This window comes from Vanellus vanellus, assembly GCF_965231255.1.
Source record: "Vanellus vanellus genome assembly, chromosome: 6".
Taxonomy (NCBI): domain Eukaryota; kingdom Metazoa; phylum Chordata; class Aves; order Charadriiformes; family Charadriidae; genus Vanellus; species Vanellus vanellus.
The window spans coordinates 33756005-33769516 of record NC_138911.1 but is presented as its reverse complement, the minus strand read 5'-3'; the positions used below and the strand labels follow the sequence as shown (position 1 = coordinate 33769516).

Sequence of the window (13512 nt, the reverse complement as noted above, 5' to 3'; positions counted from 1 at the left end):
AAAAAGTAAGAAAGATCACCTCATATACACATATATTTGTGTGTGTGCTTATATATATGTACATAAAATATCGCAACCATGAACATAGGCCTTGCTATATATCACATATTTTGCATCAAAAATGTTTGACAGAAGATAACCATTTTTATTTTGTTTTTTATATAGCTGCTTCTGGGCCTTTGGTGAGGCCAAGACTGCTCTACACATCTTCCTTATAAATGAGACTTCCCCTGCTATTTTCTCCGTTTTAAAAAAATGATCGATACTTAATTTACCATTTGATCAGAATTCAGTGTTAAGTCTGCATTTCCTGCAGGTAAAAAACTTACAGATTCATTTTCAAATCTCTATTGTTGGAGTACCCACTGACCAGAGAAGAAACAAGGTAAGGACACGTCCATGGAAGAAGAAAAGACTTTTTTTCCTACTCAAATGAAGCAAAAAGAAGCAAATAAACAAGGAATCCGCAAGATGATACAGCTTGTTTGAGATGGTCAATACCAAAGGAATAAAAGAAAAAAACAGAATCTCCCACAGAGCAGAGCACTCCTTTCCTTTTCTTAAGTAATTAAGAAATAAACAACAGTATATTGGTCAAGTATTTCCATCCCTCTGCAGTTTGCGATCTTTCTGTCAGGCTGTTACCTTTACACTGATGAATCTAGGCTTTTAGTATAGAGTTCCCACTGAGTACAGCTTGAAAAGCTGCTCTAATGATCATCTGCTGACCTTCTCAGTAGGTATGTTCCCACCTACATCCCTTATGCCAGCATCAGCACTCATAACACAGCAGTGGTCTGGTTCAGCAGCTAGAACAGTAGAATCCCATACAAATCACAATTATAAAATCATAGAATAATTTAGGTTGGAAGGAACCTTAAAGATCATCTAGTTCCACCCCCCCTGCTATAGCCAGGGGCACCTTCCACTAGACCAGGTTGCTCAAAGCCCCATCCAACCTGGTCTTGAACACCTCCAGGGACAGGGAATTTGAGGCCCTAGGCAATTTGTTCCAGTACCTCACCACCCTCAGTGAACATTTTTTTCCTAATATCTATTCTAAATCTACCTTCTTCCAGTTCGAAGCCATTACCTCTTGTCCTATCACTACATGCCCCTGAAAACAGTCCCTCTCCAACCTTCTTGTAGGCCCCCTTTAGGTACTGGAAGGCCACAATAAGATCTCCCCAGAGCCTTCTCTTCTCCAGTCTGAACAGCCCCAACTCTCTCAGCCTCTCCTCAAAGGAGAGGTGCTGCAGCCCTCGGATCATCTTCGTGGCCCTCCTCTGAACCCGCTCCAACAGGCCCATGTCCTTCTTATGTTGGGGACTCCAGAGCTGGATGCAGTACTCCAGGTGGGGTCTCACGAGAGCGGAGTAGAGGGCAGAATCACCTCCCTCAACCTGCTGGCCACACTTCTTCTCATGCAGCCCAGGATACGGTTGGCCTTCTGGGCTGTGAGCACATGTTGCTGGCTCATGTTGAGCTTCTCTTCGATCTGCACCCCCAAGTCCTTCTCCTCAGGACTGCTCTCAATCCGTTCTCCTCCCAGCCTGTATTTGTGCTTGGGATTGCCCCAGCCCATGCACAGGACCTTGCACTTGGCCTTGTTGAACTTCATGAGGTTTGCACAGGCCCACCTTTCAAGCCTGTCCAGGTCCCTCTGAATGGCAATCCCTCCCCTCCAGTGTGTTGACCACTCCACACAGCTTGGTGTTGTTGGCAAACTTGCTGAGGGTGTACTCCATCCCAACATCCATGTCACCAACAAAGATGTTAAGCAGCACTGGTCCCAGTGCTGACCCCTGAGGAACACCACTGGTCACTGCTTGCCACTTGGACATGGAGCCATTGACCACAAGTCTTTTGAGTGTGACCGTCCAGCCAGTTCCTTATCCACCAAGTGGTCCACTGGTCAAATCCACGTCTCTCCAATTTAGAGACCAGGATGTCCTGAGGAATGGCGTCAAATGCTTTGCACAAGTCCAGGTAGATGACATCTCTTGCTCTCCCCTTATCCACCAACACTGTTGTAGGAGGACACCAAATTTGTCAATCATTCAACATATTTCTCCTCATTTATGTATTTCAAACAATTTCTATAAGGGTCAGGTGGGTTCCAGTACAGCCCAACTAAAGCACAGAACCTCCCCTCTCAACAGCATGCTGCTTTTTTCTACCCTCAGACTGCAACCCTAGTCAGAGTGGCTGCCTCTTCTCCTCCTTTTAGAAGCTCTCACTGTCACCACCTAAGAAGTTCCTCCCTCCAAGGCAGTTAACGAGGGTATAGGGTAAGAGCAGTCACCTGTGCAGGCTTAATAGGTTAATACTCTTGTTGCTGTCTCTCAATGAAAAAGTGTAAAGTAAGAAGAGACTTAACTGGGAAAGTTATTTCAGAAATGTGTTTTAGGAAACTTATGGTTAAGAAAATAATTTACCCACAAGAAAGGATACCTATACATTCTTTTATCTTCTGCTTTGTAGTAAGTTATGAGGCAAAAATCATACCTTTTGAGTAATACTTAACCAATTTTAAGAGTACTCTATAACTAGGGCTCACAGCACTAAAACCCATTGGCTTTGAAAACGGCTGTCTTTTTTCATACTAGCCAGAACTGAAGCTTGCAACCTATACTGTTTGAGACTGTTTTTCAGAAAGGTTGAAATTGGCACAAAAAAGAGCTTAAAAGTTTTCCATCTCAGCCTGAGAATCAAGCAGGTATGTCCAAATGCTTTTTACAACAGAAACTTTGTTCTTCACTAAGTAGCATGCTTATCTCATGAACTGGAAAAATAAAAGCTGTGACACAGCAGACTGGAGAAACACAAACTGCTCCTAGTACATAAAATTCAAAGCCAAAAATTTGTATTCCCACTCCCAAAACCCCTAATCTTATAAGCAGCCAACTCCGTGTGGGGCAGTTTTAAACGCTTACAGAAGGATCATCAGGAACAATCCATTAACATTTTTTACAGCTGCCTTTTTTGCCATGCAGAAAGGCCATAACAGTAATTTTATTTATGAACAAAAGTAACTTAGAAACCCTTATTGTAGATTTGTATGGCAGGGAAAATATTCCCATTACATTGCAAAGAAAGCAACAACAAATTTATCTGACCCTATGAAGGGGACTCTTCTACACACGGCTGAAGCTGCATGTACCCCAATTGCTCTCTTCTGTTTTCTTCAGCCATCTGTTACTTTACTTTTTCAAATACACATAAAATCAAATATTCTATTAGTCAAAATCCTCCAGAATTCATAGTCGCTCTTGCAGGATCTAGACAAGGCCTAGTTTTAACAACTGAACAAGAAACTGTCAGTGCAGCACCTGTTGTGTGTCACATTTAGCAGTGCATTACTGGTCACGCTCCCTTCCCTCTCACCAGTCTGGCAAGGTACAGCACTAAACTGCAGATCTCCTGTGATACACCTATGAGGAACACGAAGCCTGCAAACCTCAAAGTCTTCTGAGTCAGGGTTCCACTCCACCAGAATGTAGCTTCAGTATGGGTCCCTTTGGGATAATGCATCACTAAGGTGCAAGGTCTAAAAACCTTCCCCAAGGGCCTACAGAACGCAGAAGGGAAACAGAGCAGGCAGGATGCCCCAGGGAACTGGGAAGAGGTGAACAACATAAGAAGGGCTAAAGATGACTCCCAGCCCCTTCTGTCAAGGGCCTGACTCTGAAGAGCCATTTTCAGTATGACACTCCCATGTCAATTACCAAAAGCAACGGGGAAGAAACAAATAAGTAATTTCATACCCAGATAAATTACTTATGTATTTCATATGTATGTAATGTTATGCATATAGCTGGGATTTAAAATGCCATTTAAATAAAGTAAAAAACAAAATACAACCTCATTAGTAATTCCTGGAAGAAGCCAATTGAAGACAGAGTAAGACATTGATTTTCCTTTCACCCAAGCACAACAACATATTTGCACACTGAGTACTTTTCACGTATTAAGAAATACTGACTGCAGCAAGCTACTATTCATTAAGTTTTCTATGCATAGGAAACTCACAATATATTCTTTAGAAGAATAATGCCCTTTCTTCTTTTCAGTTTTTAAAGCTAGACATTGATAAGTACTATTTCCTAAGACAACTGGCTTTTAAGTTAGATGACACGCCTGGATGCAGTCCTGAGTAATGTGCTCTAGGCAATCCTGCTTTAGCAGGGGAGTTGGACTAGATGATCTCTAGAGGTCCCTTCCAACTCTGATAATTCTGTGATTCTGTGATTCTGTGTGACACAGAGAAGAACACAGAAGAAAAGTTCTATTTCTTTACCAAGGCAATGCACAACCCCTGGCACCTATACAGCTAATGCTGTTCTTGGAAGGTTTACGTTCATGTAATAATTCTGTCCTGCTAAAAACTAGATTGTAGCTAACCAGGGCTATTTAGCACACAGAATTCAACATAATGAAAGCTGTAACTTTACAGGGAGTTGGACCAGTCTGCAGTACCGTGAGTGGTGCATTCCTGAAACTCTCCTATACCAGTATAATGTCAACAGAAAAGGCTGAGTGGTGATGTAATGTCTGAGGGCATGCCAGAGTCAAGACGCTTTTTGTTTGATTCACAGGGTACAAGTTATTTCTCCCCACCCCCGCCTTTTTTAAATCGGGCAATAAGCAGTTGATTTTACAGCTACAAGCCTTACAGAGCCTCACATTATCTGCACAGTGAAAAAAGGAATGAGCTGATAGCATTCATCATTGTGACATAGGCAACAATTCTTGAGCAAGAAAAGCTTTTGGTCTATTTTAGTTTGGAGGGGGGTTTGTATTTACTGGTTTTTTTGTAGGGCTTTTTTTGCTGCTGCCCATCACCATGGCCTCTGAGGCTCCTACATTTAAAAGCGCATTAAACCTGAAGCCCTTTAATACTTCCCATATCCTCAGATCCAAGAAGATACTTTCCAAACTAGTCTAGCAACTAAAAATCCTTAGTATTTAAACAGCATCTCCCAAATTCTAATGCTGATAAGTAGAAACTCCCCCAGTACCCTGACACAACTTGAGATTCGCATACATTTTATGATTTGTATGTAAACAAACACTTGTGCACACTAGGGTAAAGCCAGTGGGAGTTAGGTGCATAAACAAACTGCCTTTAAAATTCTGGGCCTGGATGCCTGTACTGGAAAGATGTATAGATGATGCTCTCACATAAATCTCTATAGCTAACAGAGGGAGTGGGCAGCTGAAAGTCACACTTGATCCATCTAGCCTATCTTATCCTTCCTCCCTTCCACAGCTGTATGACTCAAGTGAGCTCCTGCTATACGCAAACAGTATACGATTTTGAACATGTTTATCTACCAACATCAGAGCTCTCCTACAAAAGAAAGAAGAATCGGTGGCATGTGAATGAGGTCATTACACCCATGAAATGGACAAAAGACAGATTCCTGAGAGGAGCAAACGAAGGCAATTATAAATGAGTGCAAATAAAACACCAGCTAAATATTGCGTCTCAAGCTTTGGTAGTTCTAAGAAACAAGAGAAGTCTGACTACGGCATTTCTAGGAAAAATGCTTGCATATACTGCTCACCGATTTTCAAATCAGATTCACAAGGACTAGGGCAATAATGCTTTTGGAGGAAAACAACAGTTTGCAAGGACACAAAAAGAAGCAAAGCTGTTCATCCTCCAAGATCCCTGTCACTTAGCTTGTGCTACAACCCACACACCCAAAATACCTGCAACAACTCAAAACCATCTAAGCACTTCAGAATGTGTTCTCTTAAACTTAAAAAAAAAATAAAAATCATTAGGGTTAACAGGTGAATCTTTCTGAGTTTTGTTCCTTAAAGCACTAATGGTATTTCATTCTTTGTTAAGAGGTGCACAGGCACAGATGCTCTGATAAAACAAGCTTGTATGCAGATCACTGCACACCTGCTGGTAGCAGGCTCCACTCTAGAGTTACAAGTCAGGAGTTCTGGATCCAAGTCCTATTGAGTACCTGTCACAATTTTTGGACACTAAAAAGACAATACTGAGAAAAGATTAGTATACAGAGCCTAACTGCCATCAACAGACAAACCAATCCAACTGTTCCCCAACCAGTAGTCTGCGTTTTATTTGTGCAAAGAAATTATATTAACATACATACCTTGTCAAAGTAAAAATAACACATCTGATCATTATGGCAACCTAAGTATTCAATTTCTTAAAATACAAGGGTGATCTCTAAGTGAACTCCCAAATTGCGTGCTTGCAGCTTGGAATCTGTTCATTTTTGCCATACTAGAATCCAATAGCTGCATACAGAACAAGGTGTGATTTGCTTTCTCTGTAGATTTTCACCACTGTGTTGCAGCAAACTTCCAAAGGCAAGTACTATGATACTAACAGTTGTGGGTTTTTAAACCCTGATGGTCATGATTTAAAGGAAAACTTCCTGTGAGTAAACCATTTTCCATATACAAACTTCATAGAAAGATAAGCAAAGGCTGTAGTTGTGTGAGGAGCAGTGTCACAGCGCCGAATGGCAATCTCTCACCCACCCAGTGATTCCTTCCTTATATTGCATTCAAACACTTGCCTGAGTCCTCCGAGTGTCAATACAAGTCATTAACCCAGAAAAAGAAGTAAGCGCTGCTGCCAGGTTGGGAAGTTGAATCAGCGAAAGGTTGTGTATCGCCTCTGCTGGATAAGAAAGGCCTCCCCCTTTCAGCAGCTCACCTTTTTTCCAATGCAACTGCATTCTAAGCATTGAGAAGTTAAGGATATCCCTTTCTTGTTAGGGTTAAAATACAGAATTGAAATGTAACTTTATCAGATGAACTAACTGTGCAGACAACACATAACAGTTTTTGAACACAGGAGAGTCACATTTTTAAATTACTAGGCTCTGCATGAAGTATTAAAACCTAACTATTTAAGACAGCTTAAAAGAGAAAAAAAGATTGAGTCATCAGTTTAATAAAGATGAAAAGAAAAACTGAGGACAGAGAAAATCAGAGGTGCAATGAGAAAAATTTCTGAAGACGCCTTCCTATCACAACTGCCACTTATAATTTGAACACAAGTTTCTTATCCTTAGATCCCTTCAAATGAGCCATAGCCCACACAAAGTTTTGATCCTACAAGGAAATACAAGCAAGGAATTCTATGAAGCTCACTTTGCATGGACCTCAAATGAAAGCCATTTTTTATTAAGACAAAGGACAGCAGTATTAAATGGGGAGGGGGCTGGAAACAGATTAAATTGGAAACAGACTTATTTCTTTTTTTGATGAATTCTGATTTGCGAGGGGAGTCTTCTATGTGTTATTTCATACTTACAAAACTCACCAAAAATACTAGTTGTGAAGAAGGGCAAAGCTCAAAACAAATCATAACTTTTTCTTATTAATCTTGTGTATCTTACAGTAGGTTCCAACTCTAACCTTCTTTTCTAGCTGCACCTGGAATTGGGTTCTCTGTAAAAGGCGGTCCCTAAGGACTATTCATAGTCTTGACAATCAGCTGAATTTGAGCATTAATGGACAGTTTCAGACATATACAGTTGGACCACATGTTGGCATTTTCTGCAACTTCATTATCTTTTTTTCCTTCCATTTAGAAGATGGGTACAATCATGTATCTAAATATGAAATTCCACATCTCTAATATTCCATATTAAACTTCATCTTCCCTATTAGCTTCTTACGGCATTTATAAGGGAATATAAATGTCTTTTGCTCTGATTTCCAACTGGTTAGTAGCACTATGTGCTGCTACTTATCTGAACAGAAAGTCTGTCAAGCCAAAAGAATATCAAGTTTTTTAAAAATGCAGGTTTCTGAAGTACCACATCAACCTGACACAAGAACAGCCATATTCTTCCCATTAAAATAGCACCATACTCATAAGAAAACGGCTTAGAAAGCACAACAGAGACTAAGGCTTTATCTAGATTTTCAGTAACAGATGAGAAGCTAAACTATATGTCAGACTGTATACAGGTCTACTCTGACTTGCAGAGGAGAAACGAGTGTCATCTTTAGGCTGACTATATATAATAGACCACAAATCATCATCAGTTTTCTTCTTAAACAATTCATGTGTTTCCCCATTCTTTATGGTAAAACCACTGTTTTTTAAAGACAGTTTCATTATTGCATTTTCAACCTCCTTCTGCCAAAGACTATGTAAAACTTGGAAACACTGCTCAAGTTCAGTGACATAAATTTATCTCCTACTTGCAATCTGAAAGAAGCTCAACTCTGCCTCCTGCAGCAGCAGCAATAGAATTAATGACCAAATTCTGACTGCAGGAATCTTATTGATGACAGCAGAGAATTTTCAGATCTTAGTTCTATATTATTATGGCTTGAAAGTACATTTTTTTTGTCTTTTGGTGTTTATTAAATACAGCTGTCCAAAGACAATATCCAGCTCTAGAATTATACAAACTGCTGTTAGTCACTTTATGTGTGACCTATCTCTTTGTGATTAGCAGTAGGAAGAGAGTCCTGCCCAGTGAAGTAACAAACTACTCCTTCCTAACCACTCGCCATCACCACTTCCAGAACACTGAACTATAAAGACCTATAATCTGATCCAGTAGTGTAGTATTAAAGGGGAAACATTATGATTTGAAATAAGAGCCAATAACTTTATAAATCCACACTATTTATGTTTTGTTAGATTGCCTCTACTGGACTCAGGACCAATATTGAAATAAAAGGAAGATTCTTCCTTATCATATGTAGATAATATTTTCTACTCATGGTTCCAAAATCATATTAATTGGACCTAAAAAGCCTCTGCAAACATTATTTTTGTGAAAAACACCTTCCAAGTAAGTATTAGATCACATCAAACAAGAGGTAAAATTTATTATGTGCTTTGGTATACGTTTTTCTTTTTTCAGAGCCTACGTTGCAGAAGAGTTCCGAGGTAAGCCTACACATGTCCTCTGCTTCCTGTTTTAATTCCTGAATCAGGAAAAAAAAAAAGTCACCTTTGCAGAAGTGTTTTCAAACACTCATGGAAACTCTGGAGACTCGGGACACCATTGCTTGCTTATTACCTGATCACGATCACCTGCAAAACAGCAGCTCTTCATGGTACATGAGTTGAAGTACCCTTGGTTGTCAAACTGGAAGACGGGCAGCCGGCAGTGGATGTCATAGAGGACTGGGGGAAGGCGCCGACGCAGTGCCAGCAGCTGGGTTCCATTGCTGTTGAACCGGACACTCATGGCACTCTGAAGGGAAAGGTTTCCACCATAGCGGAGCAGCGAACTGGGAAAAGACAGAGGAAACAAGTGAGATGGGCCGCACAGATGAACTGAACTATTTAAAGATAGAACTCTCTCTTTAACCCTACTGAGTCATTTCAAACAAACAAGCCCAGTAAAACTATGGCCTCATTTAGTTTCTGCTTCAAAGCATTGATTTCTGAAAAAACTTGATTCAAAACCTGAATGACAAACTATCAAAATGCTAAGTCTATAAAGTCTTCAGAAGAGTAAAGTTAAAGACTGCGAGGAGTTTTGTTAATAACAAGTACATTTCCTGCATAGAAGCAAAGTCTCACAGAGTAGCCTTAGCCTTAAAAAGGCTGTTCTTGTACTTCTGGAATGTCTGCATTCAAGACTGACCCTACCAGCTCTCAGCTCTTTTTCTTCAGCTGATGCCTGCATCCATCCAGCAAAACTTTTATTTTTCCTTTGCTCTGGCACTGGTTGGCATTTTCTCCAACTGTAGACACTCTGACCATTATCTCACTTTTGCTTCTATTTACATTTCTACAGGGCATCAAAGGATGTTTGAACTCTACAATCAGTTCCAGCTGTCCTAAATAAAAGGCCATCTTACTAACAAGTTATTGCAAGAAATGCTAAAATAAGCCACTTAGCTAATCTCAAACTTGCTTCATCTAAAAATATTGCCAAATAAGCAAAACAATTATGCTACCACATGACACTATTACCTAAAACTCTCACATGGTTGAATTAGCTAGTTTCCTTGTTCCATATAAGGCTATATGATCACAGCTGGAGTATTTATATCAGTTCTTATTGACATATACAAAACAAAATGAAGGGTCACAAGTTTCCAGGCTCTCTCTTTAAAACAATAACAGCATATGGAATTTGTTCCATCCAGGAACCTAAACATAATCAAGCATACTGAAATTCAACTTGCATTGTATGGGCTTTCTGTTTTGGTTTTTTTTTTTTTTTTAAAGACTTAATTCAATCCCTGCGCTTGAAAAGATTTCGTGTATGGAAAGAGAGACAAAGAAGGAAGACTTTTTAACCCTTTTTTGTTCAGTGATCACTGAAACCTCCTTAAGTAGTAGTACTAGAGCTCGACCTTTTGTTAACAGGTTTTGAGCAATCCCCATCAAATCTTGTTAAGAGGCATGACTTCTATGCACCTTCTGGACCAGACAAGCCATGCAAGCACAGAATTTGCAAATACTAGGGGGAAGTTTATTCATAGATTTTAATGCATTTTACTTTCTGATGTAGCCTTCTGCCCCAATATTTGTGAAAAAGGAGTCACTCCACATGGATGAGAAGCCACATTCCATGCAGGCTGAAGCACACATTGTTACATGAGATACTGTAAAGTTAAAAAACTATTGTTCCTAAGCCACAGTTAAACAAAACCAAGAACAAAATAGAAAACTCCACATAATGAATGCACCAGAAATACACTGCTCTCACACACGTGCTCTTTGCAAACTGAATAGTCAAAGCCAGGGTGCCAAAACAGAACCAGAAGTCACATTTTCAAAGCCAATTAGTAAGAGCTTCAAGCTGGGCACCAAAACTTCTGAACACCTGTATCATCATGAAGAGTCCTGCTCTCCCACATATGGGTGCATTCTCCTCCTCCTAGGCAAAGCCTCTGCGCTTCTCTTAATAGTGTTTATGTTTTTTAATAAAAACATGAGAAAATTTAGTACTAGAAACTGTAACCTTAGAGACAAGGAGACGAAGATTTACGATCCCCCTTATCAGCCTTACTTTCTTTACATCAAAATCAATAAAGTATTCAGCCAGCTCGAAATACTCAATCAGGCTAAGAAAAAAAATCCCAAACCCAAAATGCACAGAACTCCCCCCTCAACTTTCCCAATATGTTTGTGTAAGGCAGAATTTTTTTCTATGGACATTTCCACTTCCTTAAAAAAAAAAAAAAAAAAAACAACACACACCAAAAACCAAAACCATACCACAAAAATTAAACAAACAAAAAACCCAAACCAAAAAACAACCAAAACCCCAACCCAAAAAACATACTGAAGAAATAAACCCAGATTTTTTTTGGCTAAGAAAGGTTGATTTTTCTACAAAAATACCATAGAATCATAGAATGATTTAAGTTGGAAGGGACCTTGAAGATCATCAAGTTCCAACCCCCCTGCCATAGGCAGGGACACCTCCCACTAGACCAGGTTGCCCAAGACCACGTCCAGCCTGGCCTTGAACACCTCTGGGGATGGGGCTTCAACAACCTCTCTGGGCAACCTGTTCCAGTGCCTGACCACCCTCACAGTAAAGAATTTCTTCCTAATGTTCAATCTGAACCCGCCCTCTTCTAGTTTAAAGCCATTCCCCCTCGTCCTATCGTTACATGCCCTACTAAAAATTCCTTCCCCAGCTCTCATGCAGGCCCCCTTTAGGTACTGGAAGGCCACAATAAGGTCTTCCTGGAGCCTTCTCTTCTCCAGGCTGAACAGCCCCAGCTCTCAGCCTCTCCTCAAAGGAGAGGTGCTGCAGCCCTTGGATCATCTTCGTGGCCCTCCTCTGGACCCGCTCCAACAGGTCCATGTCCTTCTTATGTTGGGGACTCCAGAGCTGGATGCAGTACTCCAGGTGGGGTCTCACAAGACTGGAGTAGAGGGGCAGAATCACCTCCCTTGACCTGCTGGCCACACTTCTTCTGATGCAGCCCAGGATATGGTTGGCCCCCTGGGCTGCGAGTGCACATTGCTGGCTTGTGTTAAGCTTCTCGTCATATATACAATATCCATGGTGAAGAATTTGTATAACACCACCATAACATATATGCATTAACTGGATTTAATGTTAAGGTGCAGTCACCACTGCACCAAGACTAAGCCCCTCTCCTCCTCCTCAATCTAAACCATAATCCAGAATTCTCTCCTGCCTACAAGTGAGTGAGCCTACCAGCTGCCCCATCCTTTCAAATCTTCAAGCAAAGTTTCCACGGTTACTGTTATTATGCCCTGTCTGAAATATTTTGAGATTATATTTTATAGTAATAGTAGTGTAGTATTAAACTAGCTTCCATTCTGCTTACAGATGTTTTCATTAAGCTCCTATAGCAGTCAAAGCTATCAAAGAAAACATCTCTCGGAGTTGAATTCTGTATTGTGTTTCAGTAACCTTAGTGTAACAGAGCTCTGAAAGAATATTTAAGAAAAGCCAGAACTTCAGAAATTATGATCATATACACACACTTAAGAAGTCTAGAATTAAGGAGCTGCACAGTTAAGACCCCTCAAAAGATCCACAGCTTTGCCTACCTCATAGCCTCACTCCACACAATTCAGTGATGCATGTAATGGAAATACAGTTTGTGCCGCAGTTCCTTGAACACTTGGCTCAAATGAAAAAGAAAAAAAATACATACGTCCTCCCCCCAAACCCCAAATAAAAAAGGCAGTGGGCTAAGTTTAGCTGATAGAGAAAGAAATTATAAAATAGCCATTTGCTATTAATATAGAAGAGCAACATGCCAATGACTTTCCCCACTTGCTTCAATTCTGTCCCCCAAAAACACTCTATAGCTCCAAGTGCAGCATTTTGCTGCACTAGTCACAAGACAGTGGTTTTCTGTTTTCCCCTCCCTGCTGTGTCCTACTTGCTTCCTCTCTGCCTCTTTGAAAGGGTTTGTTAAATTAACTGCACAGTGTTTTCCTTTAACAAGCTACGAAAAGAGGCAGCAGGTAATTAGGTGAGGATGAAGAGAGACAGACTGACACCAAAACCCCCAAGCATCCATTTTCTGAACCAAACAGGAGAAATATTTGCTTGCTTTCTACTCCTACGAGAGAACATCAGAAATAAGATGGGGGGGAGGGGTACGGGTGGGGTGCAGCTCATGGCTCCATCTTGGTGGAAAAGCTAGGAACCTAGCTCACAAATAGAGGAGATAAAGGATTTGAGAAATCTCAGAACTAAGGAATCCCAAGACTTCAGTAATTTCCATTATAAAATTTAGTTGATTATAGAACCACCATGCTGGTTTTAGGAAAAAAAAGTAATTGCCCAAAATGTCTTCTACAGTTTTCCATCTCCATTAAAATTGTAGGAAAAAGGCAGTCAGCCATCTCCAAGAAAGAAGCTGGGGGAAGTTATGTTACTTTTTACAGTATTAAACCAGTACTAATATTCATTAGTATTAAAGATGTCTGAATCAAGAAGCTCTAAAGATCAAACTAATCAGAACCAGAGCTTTTGCTCTTTGCTCTTTTTCTTTTATTGAGGTAGGGAGGGAAGAAGGGGAGAGCTGTGTTTA

At 40.4% G+C, this 13512-nt stretch overlaps 1 protein-coding gene across 1 annotated transcript in view; it reads right to left on the bottom strand.

Annotated features, from left to right (window-relative positions):
- DCAF5 (DDB1 and CUL4 associated factor 5) overlaps window positions 1-13512 on the bottom strand; it is a gene marked incomplete at its 5' end in the record, with an annotated part of 78287 nt that overhangs the window by 25846 nt on the left and 38929 nt on the right. The window contains one exon of the mRNA XM_082485426.1: window positions 9042-9255. Coding sequence (XP_082341552.1) covers window positions 9042-9255 — 214 coding nt within the window. The remainder of the gene's footprint in view (window positions 1-9041; window positions 9256-13512) is intronic.